Raw genomic sequence first — 20,751 nt, forward strand, 5'->3', positions numbered from 1 at the left:
GTAAACAAAACAAAACCTGGCCACATTTCTAAGACAACCTCAGTTCCTCCTAACAGACACTCAAAAATGTAGCTTGGATAAACTGGCTAAGAAAACAAAGCACTTCCTAGATTTTTTATTTAAGATTATAAGCAATACATTAAATCAGACATGCTGAACCATTAAACATGCTTTGTTCACTTGGCAATCAATTTAGTTGCAAATAAGTATAAATAAATAAATAAGTCTTTAAGATCCAATAAATCTTGGGGTGGAGGGTGTAAATATGATGCGCAGAGACCTACATTCAAAATCTTCACTATTATGCAGGTCCAGGTGTAGGCTTGATCAAATTACTTCCTCGAAGGCTACAATCCTATGCACACTTACCTAGGAGGAAACTCTACCAAACACTGTGGGACTTACTTCCAATTAAACAACAAACATGCATAGAATTGCCATGCAACAACTCCATTTCCCATCTAAAAAATGAGAACCACCTTACAGTTATGAGGATTAGTGAGAGAATACACTTTGCATATTAAACAAGAGCAAATCATAGTAACTCACTACAGGATTTACTTTCCTGCATTGTGGGAAAGGAGCACAATATTCATTTCCACATCTCATTTATGACATGCCTACAATTACAGGGTTCTGTACTATATTTTTTAAAAAAGATTAATCCTCCACCTGCAGGCCCGCAATTTAAAATGTTCTTGCACCAGAATTATGGGTGCAAGAGGCTTGTGATGCTTTACTGCATTTCAGCAATGGTGCACTTTTTTCAGTCATCCATGGCTACCACAGGCAACTGGGCTAGGTGCCACAACAGTATGTCAAAAAACAAGTATTTAAGTCAAAAACGCACTTGGTAACAATGCCCCTCCTCTGGCCCGTTGCCTGGGGAGGGTGATTTGTCCCAGCCCCGGCAACAGGCAAGGAAGACGCCTGATTGGTTCTCGGGCCGGAGGGGCGGGGCTTGATGGCCGTTATCGGCGTCTCCCCGCCCTTCCTTTTCAGTTCGGCCCAAGTTTTTGACGAGAGAGGAGCTCTGTGCCCAAGCTCCTCTCAGTGGTTTGCTGGGGCCCCATTCGGCCCTAATAGGCGGTCCGGACTCGGACCGTAGGGGAGTGGGGACCCGGGCGGTTGGGTTGGTGGTCGGCGGCTGCGGCCGCGGTGGCATTTTTCGGCCGATTCGGCCTGTGGGGAGGCTGGGTCGGGGGTTGACGGCGGCAGCAGCGGCGGCATTGTGGGTGTTGGGCCGAGTCTGCGGCCACGTGGGGCAGCAGTGGCGATCTAGCCTTTGGTGGGGGGGCGGTCCGGCCGGTATTTGGGCTGATTGGCCTGGAGGGGCCCCCGGGTGGGGGGATTGTTCTAGGCTGCTGGTTGCTTGGGCTGCGAGCCCACTAGGGGGTGCTAGGGACTCCCTGGGAGGCTGTTGCCGGGCTGACAGGCCCGGGTGATTGACAGCTCTTACAGGCCCGGGTGATTGACAGCTCTTAGGGCTTTTCCCCTCTGTCTCTGTTGGGCCTTCTGGGTGTGGCTGCCTGGGAGGAGTGTGGCCTAGCACTGTGGGGTGTGATCAGTGGGAATGCTGCTTGTTTTGGATTAGTCGATATATCTAATTAAAAATAAATAGATAGATATAAAATAATTAAGTAAATACATTAATATATAAATGAATTTATTAATTTAATAAAAAAACAAAACAAAACCAGTAGAGACAGAAGGAGTATTGAACAATTTCGTACGTAATAAAATCAAATAAGGGTAGAGTGGTCATGCCTCCCAGGAAGGCAAAAGGGAAAGCCGGGGGGAAGCCGATCAAGCCTCCTAAGCGTCCTGCACCCCAGTCTTCATCGTCGGATGAGGATGATGGGGAAATGACCCTCATTAAGGGGATGATACAGCGGCTGGAGGCTTTGGAGCGGGCCAAGGCGCTGCCATCAGATATGGGGGCAGGGCCTTCTGGTAAGGGGGGCAGAACTCGGACGAGGGGGGCCGCAAGGACTCAGTTAATTGATTCTTTATCTGTCAGACTGAAGGCCATGGAGGAGAGGCTAAGCGGCCCGAGTGATGTGCCAGTGGTAGTTTTGGACGAGGCAGCAGTTCTGGGGGCGTTGCAGCAGGAGGAGTCTTCGGCGGCGGTGGAGATGTCAGCTGTTGCTCAGCCGGGTGAGCCTGGATCTGTTGCACCACATGGCGGTACCGGCCAGTGGCCGTGGTTTCCCTGGCCGATGCCAGCCGCTGGGGGTTGGGGCCCTGCCCCCTGGGGGGTCACACATACATACCCAGGTGGGTTGGTGGGTCCTTTGCCAGGGGTGGGGCGGAGTACGCAAGGGGTGGCTGAGCAGGTGTGGCAAGGGGTCGTGCCTGCTTCCAGTGGACCTGGGTTGCCACCCATGCAGGGTGCAGGTTGGTATCCTAGGGGGGTTATGCCTCACCTCAGCATTCTCCGTATGGGGCAGTGGGGTTGCCTTTGGGGTATCACCTTTTACTGGCCACTAAGGAGAAGATTTTGAAAGGGGAATACGTTGACATATTCTCCTTGTTATTTAGGGAACCCGAGGTAAAGCATAAGGAGGGTGAGTCGTGTAAAGACCACGCTGTGACGAAGCGTAAGCCAGTTGAGAAATCCTGGAATAACAGGCTTTTGGGTTTTACGATTTATATGGGGGTGGTCATTCTGGCACAGCCGGCCAGAGCCCTGGCGTTAGTTAGTTAAGTATATGGACATTATCCGTCGGGCTGTGTCAGACTTTGCTGGCAATGCTTGGGTCCGATATGATGAGAATTTTAGGATGCGAGCCGCTTTGGATCCATCCCTGCCATGGGATGCGCCTCATTTGGAGCTGTGGGTTCTCATCATGTCGCCGACGCGGCCAGTGGACGGTGAGAGATCGGACAGCGGGCATCTGTTATCCAAGGCAGCGGCACTGTCTTTTCCCGCTGTTGCGGGCCAGCCGTGGGTTCAACCCCAGTCGGTTTGCTGGGAGTATAATCGCAGTGGCCGCTGTGGAAGACAGGCCTGTAAGTTTAGACACGTGTGTAGCATCTGTGGTGCCAAGCACCCGAGCTCTTCGTGCCCCAGGGCTCGTGGCTTCGGGGCAGGATCTAAGCCAAGGTTCGATGGGGGCAAGAAGGGGGGCCCTCACGCACCCCCCTTGGGTAAAGGGGCCCAGCCCAGTTAGACTGGACGTTTTGGAGCAGCTGTTAATAGGCTACCCTAATCGGGAGGCCGCTGCCTTGTTGAGTTCAGGGTTTAAAGAAGATTTTAGGATTCCGACGTTATCTCATAGGGTGGCCTTTATGGCCGATAACCTTAAATCAGTTAAAGGGATGGAGGTGGTAGTGGCCAGGAAGATAGGTAAGGAGGTGGCTGCTGGGAGGGTGGCTGGGCTTTTCGATCTTCCCCCCTTTGACAATTTGAGGGTTTCCCCATTGGGAGTTGTCCCGAAGAAGGCTCCAGGCGAGTACCGCCTCATACATCACCTGTCCTTTTTGGGTATTGAGTTGGATACGGTGGTTGGGTGTTCGCGTCTCCCGTTGGAGAAGTTGGCGACGCTGCGGGGTCTTATTGGGGCCATGCAGGTGGCGCGGAAGGTTTCCCTTAAAGAGCTGCAGGTGGTGGTAGGTCATTTGAATTTCGCCTGCAGGGTGGTGGTACCCGGGAGGGCATTTTTGAGGCGCCTTTGTGACCTGATGTCCGGTTTGCGGGCTCCTCACCATAGGGTAAGGCTTATGGAGGGGGTTAAGGCAGACTTGGCAGTATGGGGCACGTTTTTGGAGCAATTTAATGGTGTTTCATTCTGGAGGGCAGAGCAGCTAGTTGAGGCAGAGCTGCAGGTCCATTCGGACGCGGCTGGGGGAGCGGGGTTTGGCATTTATTTTCGTGGGCGCTGGTGTTATGGGTGTTGGCCGGTTGGCTGGGAGAGGGCCGGTATCACTAGGGACCTTACCTTTTTGGAACTGTTCCCCATTGTGGTGGCAGTGCACCTTTGGGCTGGGGAGTTCTCTAACTCCACAGTTCAGTTTTGGTGCGACAATCAGGCAGTAGTGCAGGTTGTCAATTCACAGACGTCACGGTCCCCTCGGGTCATGGGCTTGGTTAGAGCTTTTGTTTTGCAGTGTTTACGTGCCAACATTTTATTTGTGGCGCGACATGTTCCAGGGCTTCAGAATGACATCGCTGATGCCCTGTCTCAGTTTCAGTTGGACAGGTTTCGGGAACTGGCTATGCGGGACCCGGAGGTCATGCCGGAAGCCCTGTGGAGGCTTGGCGCGTAGCTGCGCGGCAGGCCATCGATGCCTCCTTGGCGCCCAGTACCAGGGTTAGTTATCGGGCGAAGGTAGGGGCATTCTCTACGTTTAGGAGACAAGAGGGCCTTGTGGAAGCATGGCCTGTGCCTGTGGAACGTTATGCAGTTCCTGGTGTCTCTTTTTAGGGCAGGTAAGGCGGTCTCGACCATGGGAGGCTACGTCTCCGCTTTGGCCTTCGAGGCTCAAGTGCAGGGGGTGCAGGACACTACAGGTGATCCTAGGGTTAAACGCATGCTGGAGGGGTGGGCGCGGCAGCAGCCCAGGGGCCCGGATAAAAGGAGGCCACTAACCTTGGACATGGTGGCTGCACTGATTCGCCATTTACCTGTCTGTTGCTCTTCCCCTTGGGAAGCTACGTTAATGAAGGCTGCCTCCTTGGTTTACTTTTTGGGGGCTTTTAGACCCAGTGAAGTTTTGCCACGGGGTAGGCATTCGCCTGTGGGGCGTTGCCTGCAGTTTGGGGATTTGTCGTTTGAGGGTAGGGGAGTCACGTTGCTACTCCGTAGCTCCAAGACTGATCAGAAGGGGAAGGGGCAGGTGATTAGGCTCCATGCTGCCTCAGACCCGGGAATGTGTCCAGTGATGGCCTTACGGCAGTATGTAGCAGGTGGTCCCAAGGCATCTGGGTGTTTATTTGTCCATGAGAGGGGGGATCCTTTAACCCAGTATCAGCTATGGGCTGTTCTGAGGAAGGCTATGGCCTGTGCTGGTGTGTCAGACTTGGGGTTTAGCCTGCACTCCTTTAGAATTGGGGCGGCTACTACAGCCAGTGGCCTGGGTTTGGAGGCGAGGGATGTGCAGAGGATTGGACGGTGGAAGTCTGATGCTTTTTTACGCTATGTGCGCTAAAGCGGCACAGTTGCAGCTGTTTGTTACCTGTTTGTTCTTTTAACAGGTGCTGGCGGGGCAGCGGCTCCGATGAGAGGTGCTGGCGGGGCGGCGGCTCCTGTGAGAGTACTCCTGTGTGGCCATTCCTTGGTGTTTTGGGCATACAAGAGGGCCAGCGCCTCACGTTTTGGGACCCAACTCGGTCTGGGACAGCAGTCCAGAGTGTCTTGGTTGGGTATGCGGGGGATGCTTTGGGGACAGTTACTCCCAACTCTGTTAGATTATGTTGATAGGTGTTCCTGTCCGGATATTTTGGTCGTGCATTTGGGTGAGAACGACTTGGGCAAGCGATCAGGTCTCTCCATCATTCAACAAGCCTCTTCTGATTTTGGGTCCTTGCGGGATAGATTTCCAGGGATGAGGATTGTGTGGGTCGAGTGGCTCCAGCGCAGAATTTGGCGCGGGGTGCACTCTCTAAGGGGGGTTGAACGAGCTCGACGTAAGGCGTCTAAGGCTATTGGCCGGCTTGTTCTTGAGGATGGGGGCTGGGTGTTGGCACAGCCCGGCCTGTCGGCTTCATTGCCGCACTTGTTTAGGCCTGACGGGGTCCACCTGTCTGTTCAGGGCTGCGATTTGTACCTATCCAATATTCAGAGGGGGCTTGGGGAAGTTGTTGGGGAGTGGTGGGGCAGGAAGGCCAAGCTAGGCTGACCTCCCTGTGTGGCAGGGACAGTGCGGGTTTTGGTGGGAAATAGTTGGGTTTAACTTCGGTGAGCACCCTTGGGACGAGTTAATTGGTGATTGGTCAGTCGCTCCCTTGTGGCTTGTGCGGCCCAGGGAGGACGACTTGCCATGAACCGGCTTCAGGACTTTGCAGATCCTTGGGCTGCGCGGTCCGGGGTGTGCAAAGCCTAGAAGGTTCCAGACCCTCAATTGGGGGTTGGTTGAAAGGAGACGGATCAGTACAGTGCCTGATGCTCTCCTGAGCCAGGGTGTGTCGCCCAAGCATGGTCAGGGGTGGACTTGGGGTCCAAACCTGGCCAGTGCTAGGCCCCGCACTGTCTGGGTGGTTGAACATCACTGTCAAGTTTGCTTGCTCACAGTTGATTCTTGTAATAAAGTTATGACCAATTCACCCAACAAATTGTGTCGGTGTCGTCTTTGCCTGGGGTCTGGGGACAATGACTCTTACAAGATGGTGGATCAACTAAAAAGGAGACACCATGAGGTATTGCAAGATTGTTTCCCCCCCAGCACAGATAGAACTAAAACCAGAGTAAATCTATTATTATGTATAGTACATATTATTGTTATAGTTGACAATTGCATCAAAAAGACTTTTTCTAGTTGAACACATACTGTTGTACAATGTTCCACACAAGAAAATGAGCAGGCTTAAAGGGATTAGAGATACTTTTGAGGTGCCAGACTGAAACACAGAGACAAGACACAGGTACGAAATTCAGTATACCACAGCATCAACAAAACTAGCCCTGGATTGTTTTCTACAAGATATGAAAGTAGCCAATCAACTTTAGTAGATAATGTAACTTTAAAACATCTCACCAACTAAAGCTATCTTTTGGACGATCCTTATCAGATTGCATTTGTTTTCCTGACAGAATAGTGAAAATCTATTTGCTCATTTGAGAGCCAGCGTGGTGTAGTAGTTAGAGTGCTGCACTAGGACCGAGGAGACCAGAGTTCAAATCCCCATTCAGCCATGAGACTAGCTGGGTGACTCTGGGCCAGTCACTTCTCTCTCAGCCTAACCTACTTCACAGGGTTGTTGTGAGGAGAAACTCAAGTATGTAGTACACCGCTCTGGGCTCCTTGGAGGAAGAGCAAGATATAAATGTAATAATAATAATAATAATAATAATAATAATAATAATAATAATAATAATCTTTGCTACTTCACAGAAAAAAATGGAAGATCGAAGCATGTTACTATGAGATCCTATCCTGTTCATTCATATACTATGGGTTCCCCTATTTTTCATGACAATGCATCCTTCAATAGGTGGAAGGAGCCCAAACTCTCTCATGAGGTGTGCAAAGACGTCTCGGATGTTAAAAATCTGGTTCTCCTAATTCTGACTCTATACACACCAACCACACACAGCAATAGCAGCAGTAGAAGTGTTCTTCCTACTCCTTTCAGGAGTTATAAGAGAAGGGGATACACTTCTGAAGAAGATAATGACAAACTTTTCTAGGATTTTGCATTAGTTGCAAACAGTTTTATGCACAACCATTTGCCTAGTCAAGTTTCACCATTACTGTTTCACCAGTACTGTTATTATGCTACTGCACTATGCAAAATATACACCATCTACAAAAGCAGATAAATTTGCTACATGTGATGAGGCAGAACTGAATGAAATGTGAAAAGCTGCATTTGACATTTTGTATATAGGCGGACATGTAGTAGGAAAAAACCCAGCTGTTTTAGGATTGGTGTTACAGCTGAAATTCGCGAACAGCAAAGGTCAGGTGGAATACAATTATTCTGAAATCCTGACTACTACTGTATTTGAAAAATCCTGAGCCCTTCAAAAACCTGCCATGCTTTCATCAAACCCACACATGTGCTCAAGGAGTTTACATTTTTTTGTCAATGTTACTGCAATACTTCTGTGATACTTTAAAATACCATACAGGGTCCTTTACAAAGCATATAGTGACTCAAATAGGCATGCATGCATGCATGCGCACACACGCACAACAAATGCTCCACTTAAGACTGCATCACATGCTACAATGCAAACTTACTCAAATAAGCATGCACAACAAATATGCATATGCAGCAATGATGTTTCCACATCTTAAAACACAATAGATTCCATGCTGCACAGACAAGGCCTCAGACCAATATGCATATACGCAACACGTTCCAGCAGAGGCGTAACTAGGGAAAATGGCGCCCGGGGCAAGCACTGAAATGGCGCCCCCCCTGCGCCCCCCAACATACTACATTATACTTAGGTTTTTCCTCACAAGCGCCCGCCGCCAAGCCAGGCCACTGACTGGCCGCCAGGCGCCAGCAAAGCAATGGGGGGGGGGCGTGGGCGGCGCGGAAGGGACCGCTCATGGGGGAGGGGGCGCCGATGCGCTCCCTTGACTGCTGCAGTGCTGCTGCACTGAGCAGGAAACATTTGTATTAACAAATTTTTTTAAAAAAAATAAAAAAAAATTGTCATGGCGGCGCCCCCCACGTGACCAGAAAAGATGGCGCCCGGGGCACGTGCCCCCCCTGCTCCCCCTATAGTTACGCCTCTGCGTTCCAGTAATGACATGCAAGTATTTTGACAGTTTGATTAATTTCAGCACCATTCTGACTCTTCTGGAGAAATCCATCTATTGCTGGATGAATTGATTAAATGTTTTTATCAGGACCATTTCAAATATCTCTGTAGCCCTCTCTGTACCAACAGGAATGGATTTACAACCCATTAAGTCCTTTCTTACCCTAATGTGTGTTTGTAGGCTCACCCTAGCCTACAAACAAATATTAGGGTAGGCTCATTTTCTGTTCTGTATTGTAGAGTTCTTCATCTTGTCATGATCATAGGTCCCTCTCACTCTCATATGCTACAACTATTTTGTTTTTATATGGTGCTTTCTCTAAGTCATATATATATATATATATATATATATATATATATATATATATATATATATAAATTATTAGAAACATTTGATATACTGCCCACTCTGAAGACTCTGGGGGGTGTACAAAAACATGCAAAACAAGACAGCATTAAAACTACATTCTAAATAAAACTAAAGTAACTAACAAAAAAGAGAAGGGGAAAAAAAAGGTAAACTACAGGGTAAAAGCCTGGCGAAAAAGAAAAGTCTTCAATAGAGATTTTAAAATTAAAAAAGAAGGAGCTAAACAAATCTGCAGGGGAAGGGAATTCCAGAGAAGTGGGGCAGCAACCGATATCTTGTTAATCTTAAAATATTCCTGTTATATGCCAGTATTATTAACCCAGATTACTGACTGGGAGTGGAGAGCTGACAAGGGACTTGTCAAGGGCCACCCAGTAAGTTCACAGCTATGACACTCAGCTCATTCTCTGAAGTATTCATTCATTCACTAGCTATTTCTTCATATCTGATATGAAGTATATATCTACAGCAGGGGTTCCAAACTTGGGTCCCCATATGATGTCAGACTACAACTTCTATTATCCCATGCCACAAAAGCCTTTGGCATGATGTCTAACATCATCTGCGGACCCAGGTTTGAGAACCCCTGCTCTACAACACAATTTCTTTTCCCTTCAAAAAGTATTTGTTTTCTGTGATTTTCTGTCCATGTCTTTATGAGTGAACCGGTCAAAAATACACTGTTGTTCTAGTAAAAGTCAAGGAACTGAAGTTAACAGTTTTTTAAAAGTGTCAACACCATGCACATATCTCACCTCAACTCTATTCTGGAATATTAGATACCAATAGACAAGAATATGTAACTTCATGACATTCTCCAATTATGTCTATTTATGAGATTTCACACAATATAAGGAAAAAACCAAAATATAATTAAATCACAGTGTTGAATAATGAGACATAGTTTGAATTGTGATATCACTGTTAATTACAGACACATACACCACATTTTCACAGCTTCAGAGAGCAGTCCAATGAAATATTTTCCTCAATACACACAGGACACAGCTTCTGAAGCGCCCAAGTTGCATCAAGGCTAACAATGCCCTCAAGAACATTTTCCCCCAATGACCCCCACAATGGGGTTGGGGGACTCCCTGGGACATACTTGGGTGCAGCAGTGGGAAGAGGGATGGTTAAGAAATATAGTCAGGCCTGCCAAATGTTCTTTGGCTCTAGGAATCAGCAACAGCCACACTGCCTTCTGCTCCATGCAGTGGTTGGAATCTCCGCTCAACCCCAGCAATACCCTTTGCTTCATGGGGAGGGCAGACTCTCCACCTCAACTGCTTCCTGCTTCCTCCTCCTCCTCCTCGTTGTCAGCATGTGATTCCATGACTTGCCTAAGTCAAATCAGGCATGGCTAGAACAAGGAGTGAGCAGCAAGGCGAGAGTGGTTTGCTTCCTACCCCTCCTGGTCATGTTCATCTGGCTCAGACAAGCAACAGAATGACATGACCAGAAAGAGGAGGGAGCAACCCTTACACAACTTGGTTGCTCACTTCTCCTCCTGACTGCATCCCTCACCTGGCTCAGGTGCAATGCTTAAATTTCAGAGTGCCATGGCAAGGTGGCACCTGGGAATTGTTGAACCCTGAAAATAGCTGTATGCATGAAACATTCTACTGTGAGGGCAGTGTTAGCCTGGATGTTGCTCACTATTTTTATTCTGTCAATGTGCATTAGTGGTGACATTTCCCTACTTTTCAGTGTCTGCATGAAATAAGAAAAACACATGCTCAACAGCATGAGTTGCTTTTGTGGTGTAATGTTATACCATACAGCTCCCAGTAATCATAATATAATCCTGCAAAAGTCAAGCACTTAAGTTGCATTGACTGCATGGGATACATCAGAGTATCTTCTCCAGTCAAAATAAATTGTACCTAAAATATATTTATCTATCAAAATATTTCAATTAGTGTAGTGTGGAGATGGGAGAGGATCTTTTAAAATTATATTTAAATATTCAGCTCCCACACTTTGGGGCCATTATGACAAAGTAGAGACATGAACTGACCATCCTAACATTGTTCGGACTATAGGAAGCAGACTGAGTCAAACCATTGATCCACCTAGGCCAGTACTGCCTACAATGGCCGACAGCCGCTCTCTAGGGTTTCATACAGATACTGCCGAGATCTGCATGGAGCTGCAAGGTTTTTAATGTAGGGCCTTCTGCATGCAAAGCACGTGCTCTTCCACTGAACTACAGACCCACTCCCATGCCATTTTTTGGCGAGGTTATATTACTAGGTATGCAATGTTATTGGTGGAATCATTCACAGTTCCAGATACCTACAGGAGGTAATCAAGAGGAATGGAGGCATCAAGATACAATCACTGCACAACCCCAGTTTTGTATTTTGAAAAATCCTCCCACAAACTGGCAGCCATCAAAGTTTACTTGGGAACCTTACAAAGAAACAGTAAGAAGCTGTTCTCATGCCCCAGGCAGGGTTAGGCTGGTTGTGAGAAGCAGACGATCCCTCCGCTCCCTGTCTGCCTAACTGTTAGTTCTCGCAGTCTTAACCTGGCTACAGGGTATTGTGTGATTCCTTGGGCAGTATGCAGCCTGAGGAGTCAAAGAGACAGACTCACAGAGCACCGATCTGAAAGGGGAATGCCCAATGCAACACACGTGGTGCGCATTGCATCGAGGGATGCCTGGAGGCCGGAACAAGTTCTGCCCCTGGATCCCTCTGCCCTGCTCCATGCTGCATGGAGCAGGGCTGCCCGTGTGGGTGCTCAGGGGGCGTGCCAAAGAGGACCTGTTGGATTGTGTGGGGGGAAGGTAAGATGAAGGCAGCCTTCCCGCTGTGCCCTCCCATGGCAATTGTGTGAATAGCCTCTAAGACCCTCATGGTTTATACAAAACAATTACAGTGCAATGAACTTTTTTTTTTAACTTCTCATTGGTTCATATTATCCTAGAATCCATGCAAACTGCTGTAACCACTTCTCTAAATTTTAACTTATTTATTAAAATGATGGAGTTTTTTTCTATTGCTCAACACACATCAGTTTGAGGGACGGATTACAGGGCTTGACAAATCCCAGGCGCCATGACACCTAGAAGTCTTTCACACAATCAAAATCTGTGTTCTACCCAGGTTTGGAAGCTGTGTGTGCTTCCACACAATCACTTCTACCCAGGTTTTCCTCTTACCTTGCTTCCACACAACCGAAAACTGAGAGCACATACAGCTTCCAAACCCAGGTAGAACACAGTTTTTGATGGTATGAATGTCCTCCCTGAAAGTTAACTGTGGCACCTAGACTAGAAGGTTCAGAGGCAGAATTATTTAATCTCTTTGTCCCAAGCAGCCTTGTTACTTGTAAAGGGGATGAAGAGAAGCTCACCCCCCACACATCCCCCCACAACAACAATATCCATCATAAAGTCTGGTAATTTTGTCCAGTTAATTTTAATTCTGTGATTGATTTTTAAATGGTTAGTTTTTAATTGTTTTTATGTGTTTTAATATGTGTTTTTAACTGTTTTATCATTGTGAACTGCCCAGAGACACAAGTGTGGGGCGGTATAAAAGTGTAATAAATAAGTAAGTCAGTAAGTAAGTGTTTATTGTCTGGCTCCCAATGCTTTGGACTGGCTCCTAGATCTGAAGAAAATTTGTCGAGGCCTGCCGTACTAGCAAGAAAAGGCTTTGAACAGTTCTGCAAAATGATGTCAAAACACAATGAAAATCTGAGAATGAAAATAAGTTGTAATATTCCTATAAATATTATTTTTGCGCCATTCCTAAGAGCAAAGAGATATTCTAAAAACACTAAAGCAAGAAAGCAAAGCAACTGCTCTGTACATGTGATTAGCTTGTAATTTACTTGATTTTTACATTTGCATTAATACTTTACAAATAAGTTAATACTTATTGACAGTACAAATAAGATTGCACATAGTACTTTTTTCTAATGTGAAAAAATAAAGTTGCTATACCTTCAGTGAAGTCAATTCAACAAGGTTATCAAGTCATACGGTCTTGAAGTTCAAATCTAAATATTTTGCAATAAGATAGCTATCTATCTAATTCTCTAAGGTGTACCCATGGCTAATCCTGTGTGGCAGCTCTTGTGAGGAAGCACTGTGGTGATTGGGCAGTGGAGATTCCATATGCAGATAGGGAGGAGGAGCCTGTGGTAGTTAAGATCAGTTGGAATACAACTGTTACTGGTTGGAAGATGTTCTTGATTGTAGAGGAGAGGGATCTATCTATCTGTATATATAAAAGAATAGTGAGCAGGGGTCTGTGAAGAGAGGAGTTGTGAGGGAGGAAAGAGCCCCTTCAGGAGAAGTTGTGTGAATTGGATGAGGAAACAAGATGAACAAGATCTGTTAACTCATGAAAGGAGAGAGAGGAAGGAAGGAAGGAAGGAAGAGAAGGGATGGGAAAAAGAGGAGAGAGAAAAGAGGAAAAGAAGGGAGAGGAAGAGAGAGAGAAAGAAAGAAAGAAAGAAAGGCAAGGGATGGGCCTGAGCCTGTCAGCAGCCTGAGGGGAATGAGTGGCCATGGTGGCACCTATTGGCAGCAATGAAGGGCCCAGTCAACCACTGCTGCTGTTTGGGGCTATTGAGGCCTTTGGTGGAGGGAGGCAGGCAATGGACAGGACCAGGCCTGTTCAGGCCTGAGGTGAATGAGCAGCCATGGTGGTGGCGGCAGCAAGGAAGGACCCAGTCAACCATAGCTGCTGCTGATGATGATCTTTTGGGGAGGAGCAGGAGCAGGGCTCAGTTGAGGATGGGGAGGTCTCTGAGGATAGGGGGCTGCAGCTTGGCCAATAGGGACCAGCAACACTGCAGCCGCAATCAAGAAGAGTGAAGAGGATGGAAGCATCTGGATGGAGGAGGAGGAGCAGGAGTGTAGCTCAGGTGAGGGTGGCTGTGGCAGGGGATGAGGGGAGCAATCAAGTATTAGCGTGCAGATGCTCTGTGCAGGTTAAGCTAGTTTATATCAATCAATCAATCAATCAATCAATCTTTATCACGGTCACAGACTAGCATAAAGCTAGTTTATATTAAGTTGTATAAAATAAGAAAAGTTTTCCACTTCAAATTTAAATCCTATAAAAGAGACATCTGCTTCCTTTCTACTTCCTCGGTCTAGTTTGGTCCTATTGGTGGTACAGTGTGCTTTCCACAAAATATTTAAAATGGGTCTGTTTCTTTCCAATTAGAAATATATGATGGGTTCCCACCTATGACTACTACTCACAATTATTATACAAACTTCTTGCTTGAATTCATGGTATGCTTTGTGTAATTTGGCAGTACCACAAGCATCCTGGCTGCTGTGTTCCCTAATGTGAACATGTGCACAAACAGGAAACATGGACTTCAACTAGGTTCTTTTCTACATGGTTGTGCAACTGTACAATGGTGTTAAGCAGGAACAGGAGAGTGAAGGTTCCACAGAGAAGGAGACAGTAGATATGCTTCCAGTAAATATATACCTACATATAAATCCTACCATCTTTTCAACATATGTACCATGTTTGTAGGGTATTTTGCATAATTACTATTTATTGCTACATGAATGGGAAAATGCAGTAAGTAACACATGGAACTACAAAGAAAGTATGTATGGACAGCATTTCTTATCCAGAGAAAAATGCAGTTTCAATACAAACACACCTTCTGAAACACCACCATCACCTAAGGCTTTCTACAAAATTCATGACCTCATAGCTTTCCTATATTTTAAAGTTCTGAGATGATTCCTTCTGCAAGGCTTAAAATGTTCTGCTGAAGGCCAAGTTCTTTGTTCCAATGTAAGCCACAGAGTCACTCCTTTAACTCTACTCATTTAATTTTTGTTATAATTCACAGAGCAGGAATGAAAGAATTAACTAAAGGCCATGTCTAGCTCCATTGCTTCTTTCAAAATCAGCTACCTACCTAAACATGCTGACAGAACTGTCATCAAAATGTTCTTTTGTACCAAGGTAAGCAACCTGGTTGCCATTGCTGAAGAATGAACACAGGAACAGACTGCTACATTTTCTATTTGCCTTTAAGATATTTTGTGGGAGGCTAATTAGTATCTCCTTTGAAAGGTTACAATGGAAAATACAAGTGCTGTACTGAATTTTCATTTCTGAAGGGAAAAAACTTTTAAGGAGCACAAAAGGCACTCAGCTAACCCTACCTTCCACTTCTTTTTTGTTCTTTATACAGTCATCCCTAGCAGTCATGGTTTCCCCAATCATGGATTTGTGTAACCGCCACCCAGAAATTGCGACCACCCTCACCAACCATGACCTGAGTATCCAGAGTTTGGTGAGGTGTTTTTTTAAAAAACGTTTTGGGGGGCATTTTCCGGGGCTTCAGGGAGCAAGTTCTGGAGGTCCAGGGGGTGGATTTTTCTGTTTTTACCTTGTTTTTCTACCACAACTCCCCTAACCCCCTGTTTGCAATGATTCCCCATTGCTTCCCAAGCGTCCGGCCATGGGTGCTCTGAATACAGCAAGGACAGTTTCTGGGTCATGGCAGTGAAGGGGGCTACCCCAGAGACCACATTCCTAGTCTTGGGGACTGCCCGCTCATATGTACACATCTATCTTGCCATTGTCCCAGAACAGACACCCCGCTCTCTGGCAGTGGCTGGAGAACAGGGGCTCTCCTCTCCCATCAATCCTTGCACCTGTAGATCCGCATACAGTGTGAGGACGGACACCGGCTAGCGAGTTTTGAATGGGTGGAAAGGTCTGTGCCGGTGTCCATTCCTCCAGCAACACTGTGCAGACCAGGGCAAGGGGAAAGTGATTGTCTAGATGGCCTCTGGGCACTTAAACATCCTCAAAGGGGAAGAGGGTGGGTAGGTTTTTGGCGGAACTGTTCTATTTTTTACAAAGAAAGGGTGGGGAAGCGGGGTCCAGCCACTTCCCTGGGGTGGGTGTGTTTCACAGCCCTTAGTTGCTTATGAGCAAGTCCCTGGTTACTGCTCATCAATGCATGATGATGAGTGTGGCAGCAAGATGACCATGTGGACTATGCCCACTCATGAGAGTGTCAGGCCATGGGTGCTCCCAGTGGAGCTGTGTTGCTGTGTGTTGGAGAGAAGTGGGCAGGGGTATCCCTGAGACTGCTTTTCTGCTCCTGGGGATGGCAGCCAAATGTCTTGGACAGCAGCCTCCTGCCTGGCCATTCACATCTATGCGCAGGTGCGCCATTGCCAGCAGCTCCTGCAGGCGACCCAGCTGCCCCAGGGTCAGGGGAACAGACGCCAGTGCCCTCTCCCATGTTTCCCCTGCCCACTTATCTGCATACAGTGCACTGGGATTTTAAAAACTTGAGTGCATGTATTGTCCCTTTGGCCCACCTCATGGCTTCAGAGGGATTTGGGGAGAGGGAAGAAGTGGGATTCCCTGTCTTTTTAAACAAAAGGTTGGGGGCCGCACTAGAGGGGCCCCCCTTTGTATTCCCTGGTGGTTAAGTGGGAGTCTCAGGCCATGAGCTTGCAATCCACGGTGTGTGTGTGTGTGGGGATAACGCCTTAGCAGGTACAGGCATATTCCCAGTAGACTGGCCCGCTTATGAAAGTGTGGGCCCACTAGGCAGCAAGCTGCTTGCAGTGGCTTTGTGATGGGTCTGGCTGGACTGCTCTGCCAGGGTCTCCCCTCATGACATCTTCCCTGGTCATAATGGGACAGAACCCCCAGCATCCTTTGCTTCCCGCATCTGCATATCCCATTCTAGTGAATGTGGGTTGCCCATTCCCCTCTGGCACTGAAAGTGGGATTTCACCCCTCTCAGGCCCCCAAACCACCCAGGAATTAAGAGTTTGCTTTTGGGGTATGGGGCTACTTGAGGGGGAGCAATGGTGCCATAGCTGGCAGAAGCAGCACTGGCATTGCAGGACATCTAAAGGGCTTTCAATGTACCTTCCCCTGCTGAAGGCAGGCGGAGCACTCAAAAAATACATGATCACACTTGGCATGCTCCCCTGGAGATCACAGCCAGTTGCGGCCAAGCAGCTCACATGGTGATGCTTTGCCCAGTCAGCACGCGGAGCTGGCTGGGATCGGACTGAATGGCAGGGAAGGGCTCCCATCTCCTTCAACTACAGTTAGGCTGGCCATGGTTTGCTGTATGTCTGCGGCTCAAGTTAGAGTCAGGAATTGTAACATCAGCCATGATTAACTGTGGTTATAGTGTACATCTGAATCTGGCCTATGTAGTGATGCCCATGAGGGCAAAATCCAACTGCGAACTTAAGCCCAGGTCTACTCTAGTCATGCCACAATAAACATGCTTTGATGTGTATTCTGTTTCACAGCCAAATACACATCCCCAAAGACAACATCCAGAATGAAGCTCCTTCTCGATTTTGTCACAATGTGTGGTTTCAGTGTCCCAATGTGGAAAACAATAAACATCAATCAAGTTGTCAAAGTACTTTCTTCTCCCCCAAATTAGGGATGTGCCCGAACCGGTTCGGAGGCCATGCTGGAGGCCTCCGAACCGGTCTGGATCCGAGCCGGTCCAGTGGCTCAGCATGGTGGAGGGTTGTAGCTTTAAGGGCGGGGGGGGGGTAGTACTTCCCCCACTGCCACTCTTCCCCCTCCGGCGCTGTGGTTTTTTGTAAAGTTTCTGGGGTGGCAGCATTCCTCCCTGCCGCCCCTGCCCCCATCATTAGCCTGCCAGAGCCAAAGTACGTAACATGCATGCGCCCGCGACGGGGGGTGTGCACGCGCACCGGAGCAGGCGCATGCGTGTTACATACTTCAGCTCTGGCAGGCTAACGACAGGGGCAGGGGCGGCAGGGAGGAAAGCTGCCGCCCCAGAAACTTTACAAAAAACCACAGCACCGGAGGGGGAAGAGCGGCGAGGGGGGGGGAGTACTACCCCCCCGCCCTTAAAGCTACACCCCCCCCGTGCCAAACCGGACCGGTTCGGAGGCCATGCGCATCCCTACCCCAAATACCACCACCAGTGTCCCCTGTAACAGGAATTCCAGATGTAGTTTATTACAACTCCCATCAAGTTCTTTCCTTGAAGCTATTGCAATCATAAGGATACTGTCTTGGTTCTCCTTTACAGTATTGAGAACTTAGAATTGTTAACATTCCAAGTGTTCATTGATGGAGGTCCCATGATGCCAAATGATCCTAAGGAAGAATGTGGTGGGGATTGCAGAGAAAACTTGTTCAAGGAATGGGTGTGTGTGTTTTGATGAATTCAAGTGTACAGTCTGTGAGCGTCTAAACAGCTATAGGCCATTGCAGCTGGGGATAAGGTGGGGCATCTGGGAATCCCTGTTACAGGGAACACCACCAACTACCTTAAAAAAAAAAAAACACTCATGAAGCATGGTTTCCCAAATTGGTTCAGGCCAAGAAAATATAAGTTTGCTCCTTTAGTGGGAAAAGGGTATGTGTGCTTGCTGTCTTAATGACAAGTTAGTTAATGCCTTCAAACTTTTGGGGAAAAGGTCATTATATTCTCTACAGTTATGAAGAATAAAAAATATCCAAGTTGATTTCTTTTGGATTTTAAGTGGCACATACCCTTGGGATTGCTCCAGACCTATTAGCAAAGAGAAGCTAACACCCATCATAAAACTTCCAGAGGTGCATTAGATGCTTATTCTCCCCCTGGCAATTTCATCCTCAGAAGTGCAACACACACTGCCAGTTGCCATCTCTGCTGAGAAAGCACCAGGAGATAATTTCACCCTGGGAAAGTTGCCGATTTGGATGCTTCCGGGGTGACAGAGACTTTGCCTTCGCAATCCAGTGGCTCTTTTGAATCACAGAGGTTAAGAGAATACTGATAAAAAGCAGCCTCTCCCTTTCAACCAGCCACCCTCTTCTTTCTCAGCTGTTTTTAATGCACGTTTCAGATGTTCCCAATGGCAACAAACATTAACAAACTCAGTTTCATCATCATTGTGACATAATTTAATATACCTATCAGGAAGCATACACACATTCCTGAGTGCCATTGAAAATGCTTCCTACTCACAAGTTTGTACTCATGGTAACGCGATTATGTACTTCAGCAGCAGCTATAGTGAATGAAATATAACCAAGGGAAATCGTAAAAGCATCCTATTGGATATAACAGAAGAAACTCTAATTTTCCATACAAACAATACCAAGAGAAATTATGTCTTTTTCATATTCATAAATACCATTTAAAATAAAGGATTTTTCCAACAAAATGAAATAGTCACACATAACATATGTACATATATGTGTAGCTCTCAGGATTTTCATGTGGATAAGGAGTGCAAAATCAGGGAGTTCTGCAGGATTTACAAAGGGAGATCACCATCCACAGCTGCAAAAAAAAAAAAAAAAAAAAAATTGCTAGGGAAAAAGAGACACCTTTCAACTCCCAGAACTCAGTGGTAGAGCACAAATATTTCATGTCCCAAGTGCAATCATTGGCATCTCCAGGTAAATGTCCGGACAAGGTTACACCAGGGGAAGACCATATTCTGGAGCTCCTGGGTCTAGCCCACACCAGTGAGCCATCATCCACCCCAGCAGGAACACTGCTGCCATCAAACCCAGACTCAGCTGTGACAGGGTTGTTAAAGTGCTCAGCTGGCAGGCTGCTCCAGGTGAGCTCACCTCATGAGGCAGAGGGGTTTCCTCAGGACATACTGCTATGAGAGATGAGCCTGAGCAGCACCAGGTGGAGGCCTTCCTTTATCTGATTTGATCAACCCAGTTTCAGCCAGCCACAGCTGCTCCAACCATCTTTCCCGATTGTGCTCCCCTAGCCCTATTACTCAGGTTTGTGCTCTAAGTGCCCATGAGTGTTCTCTGCCCCTTGCCTGATTAGACACCACTAGCCCCAGCCTATTGCAATTAGCTCTCCTGGGCAGGGCGAGGACTCAAGCTTGCATTCAGCTTAGAGCTCCACCTCTGATCTGAGCAGCAGCATGCAGGGGGCTTGGATAGAGAAGACGTATTGTCATGCTCATCACCTCCAGCCAGTGCTGCAGATTGGCATGGAGCCAGATCTTAACAGAATCCGCAGTCAAACGCTTGCTCAGAGCAGAGCAAATGTAGAGGCAAGTGAGTTTAGATGGAGGAGGAGAACACAGCCATGTTCCTTCCTACAAGCTCAGTGCTATTTCCCACAGTTCAATTTGTAGGCTGCCCTCAGGGTATATAGCAGGGGATAGTGTTGAGAGCAAAAAGAGGGAACACAGCAGGCTGCAGGCCTTCCCATTTGCCCTAAGCAGGTCACTCCATCTCATCACCCCCTAAGGAGGCTTCAGAAGTGGAAGGGATTGCCCCAGGCACTTGGGTGTGGTGGGGAGCAGGCATAGGGTTCTATCCATGAGCATCCAGGGCTGTCCCTGGGCTAACTAGTGCTCTGAGTGAAGAGTGCCTTTAGCACATCCCATCCACCTTAGTTTACCAAGCTGTGTTGCTTGTGCAGCACTGCAAAATTCTGTAGTGTAACCAGCCCTACTAGTGTTCCCAGGTCTTCCAGCAATGCACGTGAAAAGGGTGCAGTGCTACTGCTCAGTAATTTGCTGCCAGGGCTCTCCTGCTCCAGGTCTGACATCCCAGTGACTTTGCACAGGCCCCCTACAATTACTACTTCAGTTTCCTTCTCCCTTTCTCCCTAAATCACTGAGACAGTATACTCAGCAAACAGCAAGGCACCAAGCTCAGCATGTTGAACCTCTTCTAAATCTGTTTAGATGCATCAGTGAGTCCAGGTGTAGGATTCCCCTGTGCATGAGAGCTTAGGCTCAGGGAGGAGAGACAGAGGAATAAGTCTTTCCTTTCTGCTTCCACCTCACAAGGTCTTGCAAGTTAGTGAGTAAGACGAGCTTACGAGAGGTTATACACAAAATAATCTTTATTAGGAGCAGGCAAGAAGAGTAGTGCCTACTGAAAAATATCATTAGTCTGGAACTAATGCAGCAGCCACAGGCTGATAGTGGCACAGAAGTTGAGT

The 20,751-nt window shown here is 47.4% G+C and overlaps 2 protein-coding genes across 8 annotated transcripts in view; one reads left to right on the forward strand and one right to left on the reverse strand.

Moving 5' to 3' along the window:
* The window catches only part of KCTD1 (potassium channel tetramerization domain containing 1), a 166,212-nt gene that overhangs the window by 43,934 nt on the left and 101,527 nt on the right, over positions 1–20,751 (reverse strand). The window lies entirely within an intron of this gene.
* On the forward strand, positions 1,019–6,261 carry LOC128323570 (uncharacterized). The gene is made up of 2 exons (XM_053246936.1): positions 1,019–2,157; positions 5,198–6,261. Exons 1-2 carry the CDS (start codon positions 1,764–1,766, stop codon positions 5,839–5,841), a joined length of 1,038 nt encoding a protein of 345 aa, XP_053102911.1. The 5' UTR covers positions 1,019–1,763; the 3' UTR covers positions 5,842–6,261.

The sequence above is a fragment of the Hemicordylus capensis genome, chromosome 4 (genome assembly GCF_027244095.1).
Source record: "Hemicordylus capensis ecotype Gifberg chromosome 4, rHemCap1.1.pri, whole genome shotgun sequence".
NCBI lineage: Eukaryota > Metazoa > Chordata > Lepidosauria > Squamata > Cordylidae > Hemicordylus > Hemicordylus capensis.

Coding starts and splice junctions, on each gene's coding strand:
- LOC128323570 (XM_053246936.1), top strand. CDS start 1,764: ATGCCTCCCAGGAAGGCAAAAGGGAAAGCCGGGGGGAAGCCGATCAAG. Junction 2,158..5,197: donor GTCAGCTGTTGCTCAGCCGG/GTGAGCCTGGAT, acceptor TTCTTTTAACAG/GTGCTGGCGGGGCAGCGGCT.